This window comes from Nerophis ophidion, linkage group LG17, assembly GCF_033978795.1.
Source record: "Nerophis ophidion isolate RoL-2023_Sa linkage group LG17, RoL_Noph_v1.0, whole genome shotgun sequence".
NCBI lineage: Eukaryota > Metazoa > Chordata > Actinopteri > Syngnathiformes > Syngnathidae > Nerophis > Nerophis ophidion.
Genome location: NC_084627.1, coordinates 3,203,370 through 3,225,869, shown reverse-complemented (window position 1 = coordinate 3,225,869; position 22,500 = coordinate 3,203,370). Strand labels below are relative to the sequence as shown.

The 22,500-nt window shown below is 42.9% G+C and overlaps 2 protein-coding genes across 3 annotated transcripts in view; one reads left to right on the top strand and one right to left on the bottom strand.

Annotated features, from left to right (window-relative positions):
- The window catches only part of cplane1 (ciliogenesis and planar polarity effector 1), a 165,729-nt gene that overhangs the window by 14,787 nt on the left and 128,442 nt on the right, over positions 1-22,500 (top strand). Inside the window, exon 3 of the mRNA XM_061875724.1 lies at positions 10,598-10,741. The gene's annotated coding sequence lies outside the window, so the exon portion shown is untranslated. The remainder of the gene's footprint in view (positions 1-10,597; positions 10,742-22,500) is intronic.
- The window catches only part of LOC133535787 (protein FAM222A-like), a 63,194-nt gene that overhangs the window by 2,084 nt on the left and 38,610 nt on the right, over positions 1-22,500 (bottom strand). For both annotated transcript variants that reach the window (XM_061875734.1, XM_061875733.1), the window contains one exon: positions 14,963-15,143. In XM_061875734.1, coding sequence (XP_061731718.1) covers positions 14,963-15,107 — 145 coding nt within the window. In that variant the 5' untranslated portion in view covers positions 15,108-15,143. The remainder of the gene's footprint in view (positions 1-14,962; positions 15,144-22,500) is intronic.

Here is a 22,500-nt window from a genome sequence, read left to right as displayed (position 1 = left end):
GAATGACCGGCGGGCCGGATTGATTGACCATGGATGAAGTGCTGGTTGTCCAGATTCGGGACCCGGGGTGGACCGCTCGCCTGTGCATCGGTTGGGGATATCTCTGCGCTGCTGACCTGTCTCCGCTCGGGACAGTCTCCCTCTGGCCCCACTATGGACTGGACTCTCACTATTATGTTAGATCCACTATGGACTGGACTTTCACTATTATGTTACATCCACTATGGACTGGACTCTCTCTATTATGTTAGATCCACTATGGACTCTCACACTATTATGTTAGATCTACTATGGACTGGACTCTCACTATTATGTTAGATCCACTATGGACTGGACTCTCACACTATTATGTTAGATCCACTATGGACTGGACTCTCACACTATTATGTTAGATCCACTATGGACTGGACTCTCACACTATTATGTTAGATCCACTATGGACTGGACTCTCACACCATTATGTTAGATCCACTATGGACTGGACTTTCACACTATTATGTTAGATCCACTATGGACTGGACTCTCACACTATTATGTTAGATCCACTATGGACTGGACTCTCACACTATTATGTTAGATCCACTATGGACTGGACTCTCACACTATTATGTTAGATCCACTATGGACTGGACTTTCACACTATTATGTTAGATCCACTATGGACTGGACTCTCACACTATTATGTTAGATCCACTATGGACTGGACTTTCACACTATTATGTTAGATCCACTATGGACTGGACTTTCACACTATTATGTTAGATCCACTATGGATTGGACTCTCACACTATTATGTTAGATCCACTATGGACTGGACTCTCACACTATTATGTTAGATCCACTATGGACTGGACTTTCACACTATTATGTTAGATCCACTATGGATTGGACTCTCACACTATTATGTTAGATCCACTATGGACTGGACTCTCACACTATTATGTTAGATCCACTATGGACTGGACTTTCACACCATTATGTTAGATCCACTATGGACTGGACTCTCACACTATTATGTTAGATCCACTATGAACTGGACTTTCACACTATTATGTTAGATCCACTATGGACTGGACTCTCACACTATTATGTTAGATCCACTATGGACTGGACTCTCACACTATTATGTTAGATCCACTATGGACTGGACTTTCACACCATTATGTTAGATCCACTATGGACTGGACTCTCACACTATTATGTTAGATCCACTATGGACTGGACTCTGGATTGAATTGTGAGGCTGGATTTAAACACCATTATTCTGGTCATTTCATGGCTGCTTAACGCCAAAGCCACGCAGTAAAGGTTGAAAAAGCCGGCCCCCGTTTAAAACAATAAATGAACCAGGGTTGTAAATCACAGCGGTTCATGAAGACAAAGCGCTCAAATTAAACTCTGACGCGCTGCATCGGTGAAGAGAAAGCCGTAATCCGCAATAAGGACCCAAAAAAAAAAAAAAAAAAAGACGACACTTCATTTAATTTCCAATAACAGAAGCAATTCCAGCTTTGCGGGGGAGAGAGCGGCCGCGCGCCCCGTCTGAAATTGATTTGGGAGTTTATTTCATTTGGGGCCCACGCCGGGCGAGACTGTCCCTTCCACCCACCCTGAAAATGATCCAATCTACGCCATCCAGCCCACCAAAGAAAGAAATTGGGTGTTTAAGATGGAGGAGCGGCGGCAGAGGAGAAGTCTTGAAGCTAACTAACTAAAAAGGGAATTCTGCGGAGGGGAAAAAAACCACCAAGCAATAACACTGCTCATTATGCGCAGGCACTGTGAGACACAATAACATCCTGGATGTCGGGAGAGACCTTAACACTGTTTACCAAGGACTCTCTCATGCTCTTCTTGGGCCCACCTAACACCTGAAGTCAAGTCGGCACATTTGGCTTCACGCTCAGGTTCAAAACACTTCCCCTCCCACTCGGGAGAACGTTCTCCTGCGTACCACCGCCACCGTAGTGGGAGTACAGACCCCGTTTCCATATGAGTTGGGAAATTGTGTTAGATGTAAATAGAAACGGAATACAATGATTTGCAAATCCTTTTCAACCCATATTCAGTTGAATGCACTCCAAGATGTTCAAACTCATAAACTTTATTATTTTTTGGCAAATAATAATTAACTTAGAATTTCATGGCTGCAACATGTGCCAAAGTAGTTGGGAAAGGGCATGTTCACCACTGTGTTACATCACCTTTTCTTTTAACAACACTCAATAAACGTTTGGGAACTGAGGAAACTAATTGTTGAAGCTTTAAAAGTGGAATTCCTTCCCATTCTTGTTTTATGTAGAGCTTCAGTCCTTCAACAGTCCAGGGTCTCCGCTGTCGTATTTTACGCTTCATAATGCGCCACACATTTTCCATGGGAGACAGGTCTGGACTGCAGGCGGGCCAGGAAAGTACCCACACTCTTTTTTTTTACGAAGCCACGCCGTTGTAACACGTGCTGAATGTGGCTTGGCATTGTCTTGCTGAAATAAGCAGGGGCGTCCATGAAAAAGATGGCAGCATATGTTGTTCCAAAACCTGTATGTTAATAATGGTGCCTTCACAGATGTGTAAATTACCCATGCCTTGGGCACTAATGCACCCCCATACCATCACAGATGCTGGCTTTTGAACTTTGCGTCGATAACAGTCTGGATGGTTCGCTTCCCCCGGATGGCACGATGTCGAATATTTCCAAAAACAATTTGAAATGTGAACTCGTCAGACCCCAGAACACTTTTCCACTTTGCATCAGTCCATCTTAGATGATCTCTGGCCCATAGAAGCCGGCTGCATTTCTGGATGTTGTTGATAAATGGCTTTCACTTTGTATAGTAGAGCTTTAACTTGCACTTACAGATGTAGCGACGAACTGTATTTAGTGACAGTGTTTTTCTGAAGTGTTCCTGAGCCCATGTGGTGATATCCTTTAGAGATTGATGTCGGTTTTTCATACATTGCCGTCTGAGGGATCGAAGGTCACGGTCATTCAATGTTGGTTTCCGGCCATGCCGCTTACGTGGAGTGATTTCTCCAGATTCTCTGAACCTTTTGATGATATTATGGACCGTAGATGTTGAAATCCCTAAATTTCTTGCAATTGCACTTTGAGAAACGTTGTTCTTAAACTGTTTGACTATTTGCTCACACAGTTGTGGACAAAGGGGTGTACCTCGCCCCATCCTTTCTTGTGAAAGACTGAGCATTTTTTGGGAAGCTGTTTTTATACCCAATCCTGGCACCCTCCTGTTCCCAATTAGCCTGCACACCTGTGGGATGTTCCAAATAAGTGTTTGATGAGCATTCCTCAACTTTATCAGTATTTATTTCCACCTTTCCCAACTTCTTTGTCACATCTTGCTGGCATCAAATTCTAAAGTTAACGATTATTTCCACAAAAAAAAATGTTTATCAGTTTGAACATCAAATATGTTGTCTTTGTTGCATATTCAACTGAATATGGGTTGAAAATGATTTGCAAATCATTGTATTCCGTTTATATTTACATCTAACACAATTTCCCAATTCATATGGAAACGGGGTTTGTATGTTAGATCCACCTTGGACTGGACTCTCACACTATTATGTTAGATCCACTATGGACTGGACTCTCACTATTATGTTAGATCCACTATGGACTGGACTCTCCCACTATTATGTTAGATCCACTATGGACTGGACTCTCACTATTATGTTAGATCCACTATGGACTGGACTCTCACTATTATGTTAGATCCACTATGGACTGGACTTGCACACTATTATGTTAGATCCACTATGGACTGGACTCTCACTATTATGTTAGATCCACTATGGACTGGACTCTCCCACTATTATGTTCGATCCACTATGGACTGGACTTTCACACTATTATGTTAGATGGACTATGGACTGGACTCTCACACTATTATGTTAGATCCACTATGGACTGGACTCTCACACTATTATGTTAGATCCACTATGGACTGGACTCTCACGCTATTATGTTAGATCCACTATGGACTGGACTCTCCCACTATTATGTTAGATCCACTATGGACTGGACTCTCCCACTATTATGTTAGATCCACTATGGACTGGACTCTCACTATTATGTTAGATCCACTATGGACTGGACTCTCACACTATTATGTTAGATCCACTATGGACAGGACTCTCACACTATTATGTTAGATCCACTATGGACTGGGCTCTCACACTATTATGTTAGATCCACTATGGACTGGGCTCTCACACTATTATGTTAGATCAACTATGGACTGGACTCTCCCACTATTATGTTAGATCCACTCGACGTCCATTGCACAGGTCTCCCCTAGAGGAGGGGTCACCCATCTCTGCAGTCCTCTCCAAGGTTTCTCATTGTCATCCCACTGGGTGGAGTTTTTCCTAGCCCTGATGTGGGATCTGAGCCAAGGATGTCGTTGTGGCTTGTGCAGCCCTTTGAGACCCTCGTGATTTAGGGCTATATAAGTAAACATTGATTGATTGAGATTGAAAAGCTTAATATGTGGACTAAAGTGTTTTTTTCCCCCTGACTTTTCGATGTGTTCCTTCTCTGTGTGAGCTGCTAACTTAATTAGATTGCCAAAGTTTGGCTCTTAGACTCGCTTCTCGCGTTAAAAACCAGCCGACGAGTGTTTTATTCGTCACACCAGACGCACACGCGCTGCTAAAAAGACCCACCAGGTTCTAATAACGTTTCTGGACCTCTGTGCAAAAGTACAAAAGCATTTCTGTCCTTTTTTCGCAAGTTGAATATTTATGAACGTAAATGACAAGTGTAGGCGGTTCTCATGAGGGGAGTGCAAAGATGCATTTAAAAAGCATAATTGCAGAAAAGTGCTCTATTTTCCAGGCCGGCCAATTACGGGGGAAAGACGGCTAATTTAGCAAGAAGAATTCAAAGATAGAGAGTGAAAATGTCAGCCTGCTGCTGTTGTTAGGCCAGAGATTAGAGCGCTGTCAGCGCCGCCGAGACACAACACAGCTGCACTTCCCACTGCGGCGGCATCGCTGCATCGCTGCCATGGCAACCTCATTAGCTAATAGGCCTGCTCGCCCTTCAACCCCCCCGCCCCCCCCTCCATGCTGCACGTATTTATCCAGCCAGCACGGCAGTGAGGTGAAAAGGTGCAAGCTGAGGCCGATCTTGAGGGCTTTCTGTATCAGTCAGTGGGCTGTCGTCCCCTTCCCCATATTCTGTGTTCATAATAACTCACATTCCCAGTGAGCCATTACACACCTGTGCAGGCTTCCACGTCATTGACGTTTTACCACTCAGGAGGAAGTCACAGCAGTGAAAATGTAAAGCTCACATATTATATTACAAACCCCGTTTCCGTATGAGTTGGGAAATTGTGTTAGATGTAAATATAAACGGAATACAATGATTTGCAAATCCTTTTCAACCCATATTTAATTGAATGCACTACAAAGACAAGATATTTGATGTTCAAACTCATAAACTTTTATTTTTTGCAAATAATAATTAACTTAAAATTTCATGGCTGCAACACGTGCCAAAGTAGTTGGGAAAGGGCATGTTCACCACTGTGTTAAATCACCTTTTCTTTTAACAACACTCAATAAATGTTTGGGAACTGAGGAAACTAATTGTTGAAGCTTTGAAAGTGGAATTCTTTCCCATTCTTGTTTTATGTAGAGCTTCAGTCGTTCAACAGTCCGGGGTCTCCGCTGTCATATTTTACGCTTCATAATGCGCCACACATGTTCGATGAGAGACAGGTCTGGACTGCAGGCGGGCCAGGAAAGTACCCGCACTCTTTTTTTTACGAAACCACGCTGTTGTAACACGTGCTGAATGTGGCTTGGCATTGTCTTGCTGAAATAAGCAGGGGCGTCCATGAAAAAGACGGCGCTTAGATGGCAGCATAAGTTGTTCCAAAACCTGTATGTACCTTTCAGTATTAATGGTGCCTTCACAGATGTGTAAGTTACCCATGCCTTGGGCACTAATGCACCCCCATACCATCACAGATGCTGGCTTTTGAATTTTGCGTCGATAACAGTCTGGATGGTTCGCTTCCCCTTTGGTCCGGATGACACGATGTCGAATATTTCCAAAAAATAGACCACAGAAAACTTTTCCACTTTGCATCAGTCCATCTTAGATGATCTTGGGCCCAAAAAAGCCGCAGGCGTTTCTGGATGTTGTTGATAAATGTCTTTTGCTTTTCCCAGTAGAGCTTTAATTTGCACTTACAGATGTAGCGACCAACTGTATTTACTGACAGTGGTTTTCTGAAGTGTTCCTGAGCCCATGTGGTGATATCCTTTAGAGATTGATGTCGGTTTTTGATACAGTGACGTCTGTGGGATCGAAGGTCACGGTCATTCAATGTTGGTTTCCGGCCATGCCGCTTTAGAGTCATTTCTCCAGATTCTCTGAACCTTTTGATGATATTATGGACCGTAGATGTTGAAATCCCTAAATTTCTTGCAATTGCACTTTGAGAAACGTTGTTCTTAAACTGTTTGACTATTTGCTCACGCAGTTGTGGACAAAGGGGTGTACCTCGCCCCATCCTTTCTTGTGAAAGACTGAGCATTTTTTGGGAAGCTGTTTTTATACCCAATCATGGCACCCACCTGTTCCCAATTAGCCTGCACACCTGCGGGATGTTCCAAATAAGTGTTTGATGAGCATTCCTCAAGTTTGTCAGTATTTATTGCCACCTTTCCCAACTTCTTTGTCACGTGTTGCCGGCATCAAATTCTAAAGTTAATGAATAGTTGCAGTTTGAACATCAAATATCTTGTCTTTGTAGCATATTCAACTGAATATGGGTTGAAAAGAATTTGCAAATCATTGTATTCTGTTTATATTTACATCTAACACAATTTCCCAACTCATATGGAAACGGGCCTTGAGCAAACTCCACGCTCTCCGCCGCTTCATAAAAAACAGGCTAATCTTTTTCCCGTGGTCCCACTCGGAGCCCACGCCGGCCTAGCTCCTCGCAGATTAGAGCAGATACCTCATTGTTTGGGAACGCTTGGGACTTAATCGCTGATTTATGGGGCAAAACAAGCCCCGGGGACGAGAGGGTTTGGACAAGCTCCGCTGCACAACCTCCAGCTGTGGGGGGGCAGTCGTCTTGATTCTCACATGAGATAACGCTCATGCATTATTCCGCGATAATTTCCAAAACGCCACGGCGGGCGAGCGCAGGTCTTTTCATTTCACGCCGAATCCTTATCCCCAGCACTTTGCCGCGATAACGCCGGCGGCGGCGCCGCACGCTTAATTACGGCTCAGAGAGTCCTGATATTTAACGCGACAACTCCGGAAAGAGCGGGGCGCTTTTGTTTTAAAAAAAAACTAAACAAAAGAAAACGGGTACTGTTGCCATGACAACTTCCATTAAGCCCGGTCATTAGGATGTCATTAATGGCTCCCGGTTTATTTGTCGAGCTGACAAAATGTTACAACAAAGTTTTTGCGGAGAAGAGGCAAGTTTAATCGATAAAACACTACACTTGAATTAATTCACGTTAGAGTAGTCAGTGTGCAGCTGTTCACTCAACACTACTTGACACAGCTGTTTTTGTCCAAATAGCCACAAAAGTGAGTTCCAAAAGTCCTGCCGGGGACTGCAAATAATACAAAACTCCAAACCAGTGAAGTTGACATGTTGTGTTATTTGTAAATAAAAACAGAATACAATGATTTCCAAATCCTTTTCAACTTATATTCAATTGAATAGACTGCAAAGTCAAGATATTTAATGTTCCAACTAAGAAACTTGTTGTTGTTTTTTTTCAAATAATCATTAATGGCAGCAAAACATTGCAAAAAAGTTTTTACCACTGTCTTACATGGCCTTTCCTTTTAACAACACTCAATAAAAGTTTGGGAACTGAGGAGACCCACTTTTGAAGCTTTAAATATTTCATCCTCGCTCAAATTAATGGGGAAATTGCCGCTTTCTCGGTCCGAATCGCTCTAGCTGCTGGTGGCCATGATTGTAAACAATGTTCAGATGAGGCAAGTTTAATCGATAAAACACTTCACTTAAATTAATTCACGTTAGAGTAGTCAGTGTGCAGCTGTTCACTCAACACTACTTGACACAGCAATTTTTGTCCAAATAGCCACAAAAGTGAGTTCCAAAAGTCCTGCCGGGGACTGCAAATAATACAAAACTCCAAACCAGTGAAGTTGGCATGTTGTGTAATTGGTAAATAAAAACAGAATACAATGATTTGCAAATCCTTTTCAACTTATATTCTATTGAATAGACTGCAAAGTCAAGATATTTAATGTTCCAACTAAGAAACTTGTTTTTTTTGCAAATAATCATTAATGGCAGCAAAACATTGCAAAAAAGTTTTTACCACTGTCTAACATGGCCTTTCCTTTTAACAACACTCAGTAAACATTTGGGAACTGAGGAGACCCACTTTTGAAGCTTTTCAGGTGGAATTTTTTTTCTAGTCCTTAACTATCAATATCCTAATTCACAAATCTTTCATCCTCGCTCAAATTAACGGGGAAATTGCCGCTTTCTCGGTCCGAATCGCTCTAGCTGCTGGTGGCCATGATTGTAAACAATGTTCAGATGAGGCAAGTTTAATCGATAAAACACTACACTTAAATGAATTCACGTTAGAGTAGTCAGTGTGCAGCTGTTCACTCAACACTACTTGACACAGCTATTTTTGTCCAAATAGCCACAAAAGTGAGTTCCAAAAGTCCTGCCGGGGACTGCAAATAATACAAAACTCCAAACCAGTGAAGTTGGCATGTTGTGTTATTTGTAAATAAAAACAGAATACAATGATTTGCAAATCCTTTTCAACTTATATTCAATTGAATAGACTGCAAAGTCAAGATATTTAATGTTCCAACTAAGAAACTTGTTGTTGTTTTTTGCAAGTAATCATTAACTTAGAATTTAATGGCAGCAAAACATTGCAAAAAAGTTCTTACCACTGTCTTACATGGCCTTTCCTTTTAACAACACTCAGTAAACATTTGGAACTGAGGGGACCCACTTTTGAAGCTTTTCAGGTGGAATTTTTTTTCTAGTCATTCACTGTCAATATCCTAATTCACAAATATTTCATCCTCGCTCAAATTAACGGGGAAATTGCCTCTTTCTCGGTCCGAATCGCTCTAGCTGCTGGTGGCCATGATTGTAAACAATGTTCAGATGTGAGGAGCTCCACAACCCGTGACGTCACGCGCACATCGTCTGCTACTTCCGGTACAGGCAAGGCTTTTCTATTAGCGATTAAAAGTTGCAAACTTTATCGTCGATGTTCTCTACTAAATCCTTTCAATATCGCAAAATGATCAAGTATGACACATAGAATGGACCTGCTATCCCCGTTTAAATGAGAACATCTCATTTCAGTAGGCTTTTAAACATTCTTAGTTGACGTTAGACTTATTCTGCTTTAGCACGGTGCAGACTAGAAGCGACACGCTCTTTGTTTACCTTTATCTCATCTTTTTTGTAAGGGGCGCTGGAAGCCGGCAGACCCGTCAGCGATCCTGTTCTGTCTCCCTGTAATGTTTGTCTAAACTTGAATGGGATTGTGCTGAAAATTTTAATTTTCCTGAAGGAACTCTCCTGACGGAATAAATAAAGTACTATCTAATCTAATCTATCTAATCTAATCATGTTTTGACCATTTCTTGTTACGCCATCTCCTTCCTTTCTGCAACTTTTTCATATTTTTATGGATAAATGTCCACACTCACATCCTTTTGTCCCACGGTTGGAAAACAAAGTTGTGTCCATTTCTAGCTATAAACTAATGCTAGTAAACAAGATTGATACTTTTATTAGTAGATTGCACAGTTCAGTACATATTCCGTACAATTGACCACTAAATGGTAACACCCGAATAAGTTTTTAGGATCTTACAGGGTTCCCTAATGGCGGCGATGCTTGTAATTTCATTGTTTGCTTCAAGCATAACGATGAGCTGAGAGACAGCCCTTAGCTCTAAACAATCTCAAGTTGAGGCACCCCTGTGTTGCTTCCCGGGAAGATTGTTCCTGAAATGTGAGGTGTCTGTACTTCCCGTAGAGAGGGTTGCCAGGTAAAGGTTGGGGTATGTCGACAGCGGAGCACGCTTGCACTTGAATTCCTCTTACGTTAAAGGCCTACTGAAATGAGATGTTCTTATTTAAACGGGGATAGCAGGTCCATTTTATGTGTCATACTTGATCATTTCGCGATATTGCCATATTTTTGCTGAAAGGATTTAGTAGAGAACATCGACGATAAAGTTCGCAACTTTTGGTTGCTAATAAAAAAAGCCTTGCCTGTACCGGAAGTAGCAGACGATGTGCGCGTGACGTCACGGGTTGTGGAGCTCCTCACATCTGAACATTGTTTACAATCATAGCCACCAGCAGCTAGAGCGATTCGGACCGAGAAAGCGAAGATTTCCCCATTAATTTGAGCGAAGATGAAAGATTCGTGGATGAGGAAAGTTAAAGTGAATCACTAGAAAAAAGAAGCGATGGCAGTGGGAGCGATTCAGATGTTATTAGACACATTTATGAGGATATTTCTGGAAAATCCCTTATCTGCTTATTCTGTTACTATTGTTTTAGTGAGATTCTAAAGTCATACCTGAAAGTCGGAGGGCTGCGGTGACCGCCAGTGTCTCTGATGGAAGCCATGGAGGAGCCAAGAAAGTCGCAGCTGCCTCTTTGACAGCTGCAGGAGGATCGACACAAGCTCCGCTCTTGTTTACGGTAAGAGCTGACTTATTACCACAATTTTCTCACCGAAACCTGCCGGTCGACATGTGGTAGAGAACCATGTTCGCTTGACTGCTCCGTTCCATATTAAAGCTTCACAACAAACAAAGAAACACCGGCTGTGTTTGTTTAGCTCAAGGCAGCTGCAATCCACCAACAGCATTCTTCTTTGACGTCTCCATTATTAATTGAAGAAATTGCAAAAGATTCAGCAACACAGATGTCCAAAATACTGTGTATTTCTGCGATAAAAACAGACGACTTTTAGCCGTGAGTGGTGCTGGGATAAAATGTCCGCTCCAACCAATAAAGTCACAAGCACGCGTCGACATTCCGCGACGTTTTCAACAGGACACTTAGCGGGAAATTTAAAATTGCAATTTATTTGCATGTGTTGCAATGTTAATATTTCATCATTGATATATAAACTATCAGACTGCGTGGTGGGTAGTAGTGGCTTTCAGTAGGCCTTTAACCTCTCTATTTATGACTTCCCCTTTTGGTAAACACGCCAAAATAAAAGTACACCCTCATTCCGCCCCATTTTCACAGGTCGCCCGGGCGTGACCTGGCGCTGGAACACTTGGCGCTGCGTGCTCCATGAGGCACTCCTCAGCGCCTGTGTCACTCCTCATTTGTTTCCGTGGCGCTCTGCCCAGCTTGGGCAAACTTTACCCCCCCCCCTCCTCTAAGCCGGGCCCCGGCAAGGCCAGCAGCATCGGGGAGGCGGAGTGGGAGGGGGAAAAAAAAAAAAAAAAAAGAAGAAGCATTTTCAGGCCGGGCTTTCAAGCCGAGATAAGAGAGCGGGGCGTTCATTCACTCCCAGCCGCATAATTCCTTACAGTCGTTTCACAGAAATGGTCCTCTTGGGTTTGCGTGGCCGGGGAGCTTTCAAGTCCTTTTTATTGACAGCTAAAAATGGAAATGGCTTTCAAAAGCGCAGCAGCGACTAAAGGCTCGTCCTCGTTTTAACTGGACTTATTTCCAGCGGAGGCCACACGGAACGGGCTCCCACAGGTGGGACACCGTTTCCTCCTGCTGGGCTGGAAATGCCAGCCTCGGAGGGTCCGAGTCCCCGCGGGTGAACAGCATGACCAAGTCACCCCCGGTTCTGCTCAGGGGGGGGAAGCAGGGGCTTTTGTTCCAGGGTTTAGCAAACAAGCTCTCCACTGATTCCCAATTAATATTTCATAACAGGAAAGGCAGAGAGTTCATCCAGGGAATAAAATCTCTTTACAGCCTCGGCTCAGAACCTTTATGGCTATTTAAAAGGTTCTAATACATTAGAAGGCAAGAAACCGCTGTCAAATGATTATTTTTTTTTTAATCAGATTAATCACACATTTATGGACCACAATGGAAACAAGCCTTTTGGCTTTTTGTGCCTTCCATTTGCCTTTTTAAAGCATCACATGGATTCAATTCTTTAAGATGTCAATGGGTTATATAAACCCCGTTTCCATATGAGTTGGGAAATTGTGTTAAATATAAACGGAATACAATGATTTGTAAAATCATTTTCAACCCATATTCAGTTGAATATGCTACAAAGACAACATATTTGATGTTCAAACTGATAAACATTTTTTTTTATGTGCAAATAATCATTAACTTTAGAATTTGATGCCAGCAACACGTGACAAAGAGGTTGGGAAAGGTGGCAATAAATACTGATAAAGTTTAAGAATGCTCATCAAACACTTATTTGGAACATCCCACAGGTGTGCAGGCTAATTGGGAACAGGTGGGTGCCATGATTGGGTATAAAAACAGCTTCCCAAAAAATGCTGAGTCTTTCACAAGAAAGGATGGAGTGAGGTACACCCCTTTGTCCACAACTGCGTGAGCAAATAGTCAAACAGTTTAAGAACAACGTTTCTCAAAGTGCAATTGCAAGAAATTTAGGGATTTCAACATCTACAGTCCATAATATCATCAAAAGGTTCAGAGAATCTGGAGAAATCACTCCACGTAAGCGGCATGGTCGGAAACCAACATTGAATGACCGTGACCTTTGATCCCTCAGACGGCACTGTATCAAAAACCGACATCAATCTCTAAAGGATATCACCACATGGACTCAGGAACATTTCAGAAAACCACAATGGAACAAAATATACAATTAGAACAACTCCAAATTTTACTGGAAATAGTCCAAAAAGTCATTAAAATTATCCCTCTTGCAAATAATTAATGACAGTGGAAAAATGGCACAAAATATACAATCAGAACAAGTTCAACTTTTACTGGAAATAGTCCACAAAGTCACTAAAATTTCCACTCTTGCAAGCAATTAATGGTAGTGGAAAAATGGCACAAAATTTACAATCAGAACAAGTCCAACTTTTACTGGAAATAGTCCACAAAGTCACTAGAATTTCCACTCTTGCAAGCAATTAATGACAGTGGAAAAATGGCACAAAATGTTCATTTGGAACAAGTCCAACTTTTACTGGAAATAGTCCAAAAAGTCATTAAAATTACTCCTCTTGCAAGCAATTAATGACAGTGGAAAAATGGCACAAAATATAAAATCAGAACAAGTTCAACTTTTACTGGAAATTGTCCACAAAGTCACTAAAATTTCCACTCTTGCAAGCAATTAATGACAGTGGAAAAATGGCACAAAATTTACAATCAGAACAAGTCCAACTTTTACTGGAAATAGTCCACAAAGTCACTAAAATTTCCACTCTTGCAGGCAATTAATGACAGTGGAAAAATGGCACAAAATGTTCATTTGGAACAAGTCCAACTTTTACTGGAAATAGTCCAAAAAGTCAATAAAATTGCCCCTCTTGCAAGCAATTAATGACAGTGGGAAAATGGCACAAAATATACAATCAGAACAACTCCAAATTTTACTGGAAATAGTCCACACCACAAAGTCACTAAAATTGCCACACTTAGAAGTAATTAATGGCAGTGGAAAAATGGCGCAAAATATACAATCAGAACAACTCCAAATTTTACTGGAAATAGTCCACAAAGTCACTCAAATTGCCCCTCTTGCAATCAATTAATGACAGTGTAAAAATAGCACAAAAAATACAATCAGAACAAGTCCAACTTTAACTGGAAATAGTCCACAAAGTCACGAAAATGTCCTCTCTTGCAAACAATTAATGACAGTGGAAAAATGGCACAAAATGTACATTCAGGACAAGTCCAACTTTTACTGGAAATATTCCACATCAAAACCGACATCAATCTCTAAAGGATATCACCACATGGACTCAGGAACACTTCAGAATACCACTGTCACTATCTACAGTTGGTCGCTACATCTGTAAGTGCAAGTTAAAGCTCTACTATGCAAAGCAAAAGCCATTTATCAACAACATCCAGAAACACCATCGGCTTCTCTGGGCCTGAGATCATCTAAGATGGACTGATGAAAAGTGTTCTGTGGTCTGACGAGTCCACATTTCAAATTGTTTTTGGAAATATTCGACATCGTGTCATCCGGACCAAAGGGGAAGCGAACCATCCAGACTGTTATCGACGCAACGTTGAAAAGCCAGCATCTGTGATGGTATGGGGGTGCATTAGTGCCCAAGGCATGGGTAACTTACACATCTGTGAAGGTACCGTTAATGCTGAAAGGTACATACAGGTTTTGGAACAACATATGCTGCCATCTAAGCGCCGTCTTTTTCATGGACGCCCCTGCTTATTTCAGCAAGACAATGCCAAGCCACATTCAGCCCGTGTTACAATAGCGTGGCTTTGAGAAAAAAAAGAGAGCGGGTACTTTCCTTGCCCGCCTGCAGTCCAGACCTGTCTCCCATGGAAAATGTGTGGCGCATTATGAAGCGTAAAATACGATAGCAGAGACCCCGGACTGTTGAAGGACTGAAGCTCTACATAAAACAAGAATGGGAAAGAATTCCACTTTCAAAACTTCAACAATTAGTTTCCTCAGTTCCCAAACGTTTATTGAGTGTTGTTAAAAGAAAAGGTGATGTAACACAGTGGTGAACATGCCCTTTCCCAACTACTTTGGCACGTGTTGCTGCAATGAAATTCTAAGTTAGTTATTATTTGCAAGAAAAAATCAAGTTTATGAGTTTGAACATCAAATATGTTGTCTTTGTAGTGCATTCAATTGAATATGGGTTGAAAATGATTTGCAAATCCTTGTATTCCGTTTATATTTACATCTAACACAATTTCCCAACTCATATGGAAACGGGGTTTGTACCATGAGCTCACCTTTATGTCTGCATGACTGCTGCTGCTGTGGCGGTGGAACCGGCAGCAGCAATGGCGGCGTCAGGACATCCAGGCTTTTAGGCATGCAGGTCAGATGCTGCGAGGACGAGGAGAGGTTCTGCCGTCTTTGAATGCAGGCCAGCATGATGGTGCTCTAGGGCGGCACACAGCCTGGGCGGGCCTGTTTGGGGCGGGAAAAAATGGTGAAAACTGTAAGACATGAATAAGGTGAAATCTGACATAACCTCGACCAAAATACCAGGTGTTGTCATCGCTGTTTGTTTATTCTCCCAAAAGTGACCAGGAGAAAAGATTATAAAATGTAAATCAGCAGCCGATATTGACGGTAAAAAAAATCATTCTCACAATGGTTGGATATGACTTTAAAGCATAAGCAAGCATGCATCACTATAGCTTTTGTCTCAATGTAGGTGTATTGTTACCACCTGTCACATCACATCATGACTTATTTGGAGTTGTTTGGTGTTTTCCTGTGTGTACTCCTATTTTGTTGTCGATTGTCATGTCATGTACGGATGTACTTTGTGGACGCCGTCTGCTGCTCCACACGCTGTAAGTCTTTGCTGTCGTCCAGCATTCTGTTTTTCTTTACTTTGTAGCCAGTTCAGTTTTAGTTTCGTTCAGCATAGCCTTCCCTAAGCTTCAATGCCTTTTCTTAGCGGCTCTCGCCTTTTGTTTATTTTTGGTTTAAGCATTAGATATGATTTTACCTGCAAACCATCGTCATTGTTCCCGACATCTACAAATAAATTATCCTACTGATGTGGAAGAGTATTACATGGTTACTCTGCCGAGCTCTAGACCAGTATTTTTTAACCTTTTTTGAGGCAAGGCACATTTTTTTTCATTTAAAAATACAGAGGCACACCACCAGCAGGGCTTCACGGTGGCAGAGGGGTTAGTGCGTCTGCCTCACAATACGAAGTTCCTGCAGTCCTGGGTTCAAATCCAGGCTCGGGATCTTCCTGTGTGGAGTTTGCATGTTCTCCCCGTGAATGCGTGGGTTCCCTCCGGGTACTCCGGCTTCCTCCCACTTCCAAAGACATGCACCTGGGGATAGGTTGATTGGCAACACTAAATTGGCCCTAGTGTGTGAATGTGAGTGTGAATGTTGTCTGTCTATCTGTGTTGGCCCTGTGATGAGGTGGCAACTTGTCCAGGGTGTACCCCGCCTTCCGCCCAATTGTAGCTGAGATAGGCGCCAGCGCCCCCCGCGACTCCAAAAGGGAATAAGCGGTAGAAAATGGATGGATAACACCACCAGCAGAAAACGTTAAAAAATGAAACTCCGCCAGGTCCTCCTGGTGTCTTATTTTGAGTTTGGTGGTGTTTTCCTGTGTGTAGTGCTTTAGTTTTTTCTTTTCTCTGTTATTTTGGTGTAGCAGTTTCATGTCTTCCTTTGAGCGCTATTTCCCGCACCTGCTTTGTGTTAGCAAGCAAGGCTAATGAAGTTTTTTTACTGTCCTTCTTTGTGGGGACATTGTTGATTGCCAATGTGGACGCCATCTCTGCAAGTTTTTGCTGTCGTCCAGCATTCTGCTTCTGTTTACTTTGTAGCCAGTCCAGTTTGACATAGCCATCCCTATGCTTCATTGCCTTTTGATTTCCCTTTTGTTCATTTGTATACTCTAGCCTTTAAATAGACTCCCTTTTTAGACCAGTTGATCTGCCGTTTCTTTTCTTTTTCTCCTATGTCCCACTCTCCCTTGTGGAGGGGGTCCGGTCCGATCCGGTGGCCATGTACTGTTTGCCTGTGTATCGGCTGGGGACATCTCTGCGCTGCTGATCCGCCTCCGCTTGGGATGGTTTCCTGCTGGCTCCGCTGTGAACGGGACTCTCGCTGCTGTGTTGGATCCGCTTTGGACTGGACTCTCGCGACTGTGTTGGATCCATTGTGGATTGAACTTTCACAGTATCATGTTAGACCCGCTCGACATCCATTGCTTTCCTCCTCTCTAAGGTTCTCATAGTCATCATTGTCACCGACGTCCCACTGGGTCATTATTGTCACCAATGTCCCACTGGGTGTGAGTTTTCCTTGCCCTTATGTGGGCCTACCGAGGATGTTGTGGTGGTTTGTGCAGCCCTTTGAGACACTAGTGATTTAGGGCTATATAAGTAAACGATTGATTGATTGATTGATTGATTGATTTTTGGCTGAAGCGCTATATACCTTTTTTTACCTGCACTCTGTGGTCTGCATGTTGGGATCAGCCGAGTTCTACACTGCAAAGTATTTGCAAATTATACTTATTGATATTTTTTGGACCAATTAGGTGAAGTTGTATAACTTCCCACGGCACACTACACAATACATCACGGCACACTAGTGTGCTGCGGCACAGTGGTTGAAAAACACCGCTCTAGACAGCACCGACACTCAACAACAGCACATTTGCAGATTATAATTACAGGTTTGCAAAAACTATTTTTAACCCAATTAAGTGAATTCACATAAACTCCCACGGCACACCAAACAATAACTCACGGTACGCAAGTGTGCCGCGGAACAGTGGTTGAAAAACACTGGTCTAAATAGCTGACAACACAAGATAATTAAGTCAAAGGTGGTGGTGGCGTTATGGTCAAAGACTGCATGAGAATGTGAAATAGAGCAGGACACTAGAGTTGTCTCATAGCCTTAGTTGGTTCTTTGCCTGAACTTTGGCACGTTAGGTTAATTTAACCACCTGTGTGCTGTAAGATACAGTCTGGTGTGCCGTGGGAGATGATCTAATTTGACCTATTTGGGTTAAAAATATTTTTTGCAAACCAGTAATCATAATCTGCAAATGTTGTGTTGTTGTTGAGTGTCGGTGCTGTGTAGAGCTCGGCGGAGTAACCATGTAATACTCTTCCATATCAGTAGGTGGCAGCAGGTAGCTAATTGCTTTGTAGATGTCGGAAACAGCAGGGGGGCAGCGTGCAGGTAAAAAAGTGTCTAATGCTTAAACCGAAAATAAACAAAAGGTGAGTGCCCCTAACAAAAGCCATTGAAGCTTAGGGAAGGGTATGCAGAACACAACTACAACTGAACTGGCGACAAAGTAAACAAAACAGATTGCTGGACGACAGCAAAGACTTACTGTGGATTAAAGATGGCGTCCACAATGTACATCTGAACATGACATGATAATCAACAATGTCCCCACACTGAAGGATACAAACAACTGAAATATTCTTGATTGTTAAAACAAAGTAGATGCTTGGTAACGTTTGCTGTGGTCTGGAACAACATGGCCCACAAAAAACTCTCAGAAATGCAGCCATTATGACATACCGATAATGTTTCATGAGACATGCAAAACTAAATTATATACAAGAAGATAAAACTAAAGGATATTAAGTGATCTCAAATATAGCTACAAATGAGGCATAATGATGCAATATGTACATCCATCCATCCATTTTCAACCGCTTATTCCCTTTTGGGGTCGCGGGGGGCGCTGGCGCCTATCTCAGCTACAATCGGGCGGAAGGCGGGGTACACCCTGGACAGGTCGCCACCTCATCGCAGGGCCAACACAGATAGACAGACAACATTCACACTCACATTCACACACTAGGGCCAATTTAGTGTTGCCAATCAACCTATCCCCAGGTGCATGTCTTTGGAGGTGGGAGGAAGCCGGAGTACCCGGAGGGAACCCACGCATTCACGGGGAGAACATGCAAACTCCACACAGAAAGATCCCGAGCCTGGATTTGAACCCAGGACTGCAGGACCTTCGTATTGTGAGGCAGACGCACTAACCCCTCTACCACCGTGAAGCCCCTATGTACATACAACTAGCCCAAATAGCATGTTAGCATTGATTAGCTTGCACATCAAATATGCGTAATTAGCACTCCAACAAGTCAATAACATCAACACAGTGCACTTTTTGTGCATTCACGCACAGTCTAAAACTTTTGGTGGACAAAACGAGACAAAGGAGTGGCAGGTTTTACATGTAAACAAGCTGTTGCGTCACACTTCGCATACTTTAGCGAGTTCAAGAACTGCCGAAATTAGTAGGACATAACGATGTTCACCCAATACTCATATAAAAACATATTAAGGCTTGACTACTGCAACACACTTCTTGTCAGGATCCCCAGCAAGAACACTCAGAAGCTAAACAATACATACAGAATAGTGCGGCTAGAATCCTGATGAGAGTGCGAATATATGACCATATCACACCAACTCACTATCTTCCTGTTCCACTCAAGATTGAATACAAAGTCTCCCTACTAACTCACCAGTGCCTCTCTACCTCAAAGAAATACTCAACCCCAAATCCTCCACACGACACCTCCGCTCCAAACAGGCTAACCTCCTCCAACCTCCAAGGACAAAGTTACAAACTATTGGAGATCGGATTTTCTGCTCCGCCGCTTCCAGTCTGTGGAACGCTCTCCCTGACCACCTGAGGGCACCACAGACTGTGGATGCTTTTTTAAAAAAAAAAAAAAAAAAAAAAAAGCTTTTTATAGATATATGCATACTAGTTCTAGCTATTAGGTTGTAGTTTTTATATTTGATTTATTTTTATTACCTTATTTTTATATATATATTTTTTTCAATACACTGTAGCACTTTGAGGTAGTTTGTTCAATGTAAAGTCCATTCATCCATCCATTTCCTACCGCTTATTCCCTTTGGGGTCGCGGGGGGCGCTGGTGCCTATCTCAGCTACAATCGGGCGGAAGGCGGGGTACACCCTGTACAAGTCGCCAACTCATCGCAGTGCTTTTTACAAATAAAATCTATTATTATTATTAAAGAGTGAGCTTTCTAACAATTGGGAAGGTTTGTGTGATGTTTGTCCTCAAACAAAAACGTACTAAAACCAAATCCATTTTCAATCCTTGCTCCAGGGAGCCACTAAAGAGCCGCGTGTTGCTGACCACCGGTGTAGGGTGTGCCTGGCACCCCCTGTATAAAGTCTAGAATCCTGCTTATCAACAACACCCGCCCTCAAAATAAAGAGGAGTAAAAAGAAGTTGTGTTGACGAGCTGGGAAAAAGAAAATGCAAGCACTTTGAAAGTGTCAGTCTGTTTGAATCCTTCCTTTTAGTGTCAGTGGGCTTTTTTCCTGGCACAATAACAGTTTAGAGCCTCCCTCTTTACAGCAGCACATAATCTTTGCGAGACGCAGGATGCCAGAGGTTGGACAGCAGATGTCTGCCTTCTCAGGCCACGCCATTTGCCAGGTTAGCCCCTACCCCCCCTCAGTGGCGCTTAAAAGCGAGGAAAAGCCCGCAAAGTTTAAAGTGCACGGGTGGCTTAATCTTCATCCCTCTCTTGTGACATCCGTTTCAGGGATAAGCGACACAATGAGGCCCGGGAGAAGGCTCGCTGGGGCGATAAAGTCCCGCCGTCGCTTTGCCGTCCATCTGCTGTCCCTCCCCAGCGTCTTCTGATAAGGATGTTTTGGCACTGGCTTTGATTTTTCCTATCTTTCCTGCGCGGATTAGGAGATGGCGCTCTTGTGGGACGATAATGAGGTCAGGAGGGGAACAATGTGGGTTTTTTTTTTTAATACCTTTTAAATGTTAACTAAACGTTGATGACAGAAATACACCTGGCAGACATTCTTGGGCGCCCAACTGCCTCTCAAAGCGGCTTTAAGCGGCTGCCAATCTGCTTGCTTTTTGCCCTCACCACCACAATGGTTTCCGCAATTAGCGGCGTGCGCTTTGCCTTAACTGGGCAGTAGATTGTGCGACATAAAATTGTCAAAGTTATTGTCAGGCATCGAATAGGACAAAAGGATTTAATTAAAATAATAGAACAAGAACAAACAAAAGGGTACTAACACAAAGCGCGCACGAGGCGGATAACAAACTAAGAGAGCTAGCATGGGAGCTAGAAACAAAAAGGAGACTTAGCATGGACGCTAGCAAAAACAAAAAGGGGCCTACCGTGGAAGCTAACGGGTAGCGAGCAAGAAAACCGAAGTGGTACTTGTAAAATGAAAGAACAAAATGGAAGCAGGGAACAAAAAAAAAGTATCAATCAGTTTATTTATATAGCCCCAAATCACAAATGTCTCAAAGGACTGCACAAATCATTACGACTACGACATCCTCGGAAGAACCCACAAAAGGGCAAGGAAAACTCACACCCAGTGGGAAGGGAGAATTCACATCCAGTGGGACGCCAGTGACAATGCTGACTATGAGAAACCTTGGGGAGGACCTCAGATGTGGGCAACCCCCCCCCCCCCCTCTAGGGGACCGAAAGCAATGGATGTCGAGCGGGTCTAACATGATACTGTGAAAGTTCAATCCATAGTGGCTCCAACACAGCCGCGAGAGTTCAGTTCAAAGCGGATCCACGACAGCAGCGAGAGTCCCGTCCACAGGAAACCATCCCAAGCGGAGGCGGATCAGCAGCGTAGAGATGTCCCCAACCGATACAGGCGAGCGGTGCATCCTGGGTCCCGACGAGCGGTCCATCCTGGGTCTCGACTCTGGACAGCCAGTACTTCATCCATGGTCATCGGACCGGACCCCCTCCACAAGGGAGGGGGGGAAATAGGAGAAAGAAAAGAAGCGGCAGATCAACTGGTCTAAAAAGGAGGTCTATTTAAAGGCTAGAGTATACAGATGAGTTTTAAGGTGAGACTTAAATGCTTCTACTGAGGTAGCATCTCGAACTGTTACCGGGAGGACATTCCAGAGTACTGGAGCCCGAACGGAAAACGCTCTATAGCCCGCAGACTTTTTTTGGGCTCTAGGAATCACTAATAAGCCGGAGTCTTTTGAACGCAGATTTCTTGCCGGGACATATGGTACAATACAATCGGCAAGATAGGATGGAGCTAGACCGTGTAGTATTTTATACGTAAGTAGTAAAACCTTAAAGTCAGATCTTAAGTGCACAGAAGCCAGTGCAGGTGAGCCAGTACAGGCGTAATATGATCAAACTTTCTTTCAGTAAGCTACAAACATCAAACGAATATAGCTTACCGCTACGCTGCAAAGACACGACAGGAGCGATAATACATGACAAGAGCGACAAGAAGTGACATCAACAAATCAATAATCCAGCAACTGACCGGAGGACAAAAACAGACTCAAACAGAAGCGGGCTGATTGACACCAGGTGTGGCCAGGTGCCAATCAGCTGCAGCTGAGGGGAAAACAGCACACAGGGGGGAAAAAAACAGGAAACAGACAAAATAAGAGCGCTGACAGGAACTAAAAACAGGAAATACTAAACACACACAGAGAAAAAACTAAAACACAAACAAACTGTCAGTGGCAAGCCTGACAAAAACCCTGCAATTCCATCGTATTTTAATGTAAAAGATGGCATGAACAAAAATAATTATCCTAAATCAGTGGTTCAAACATTTTTTTTACTTTGGAAGACACGCTCACATACATGTAATACGTTTTACAACCACTAGACAAATGGACGATTAGTTAGCAAGTCTCTAAGATGTTTGTCTTAATGGTCGACAATGTTGTTCCACCACTCTGACTCAAATCTTACACACATTTGTGTCGGTCCCCGAAATGCA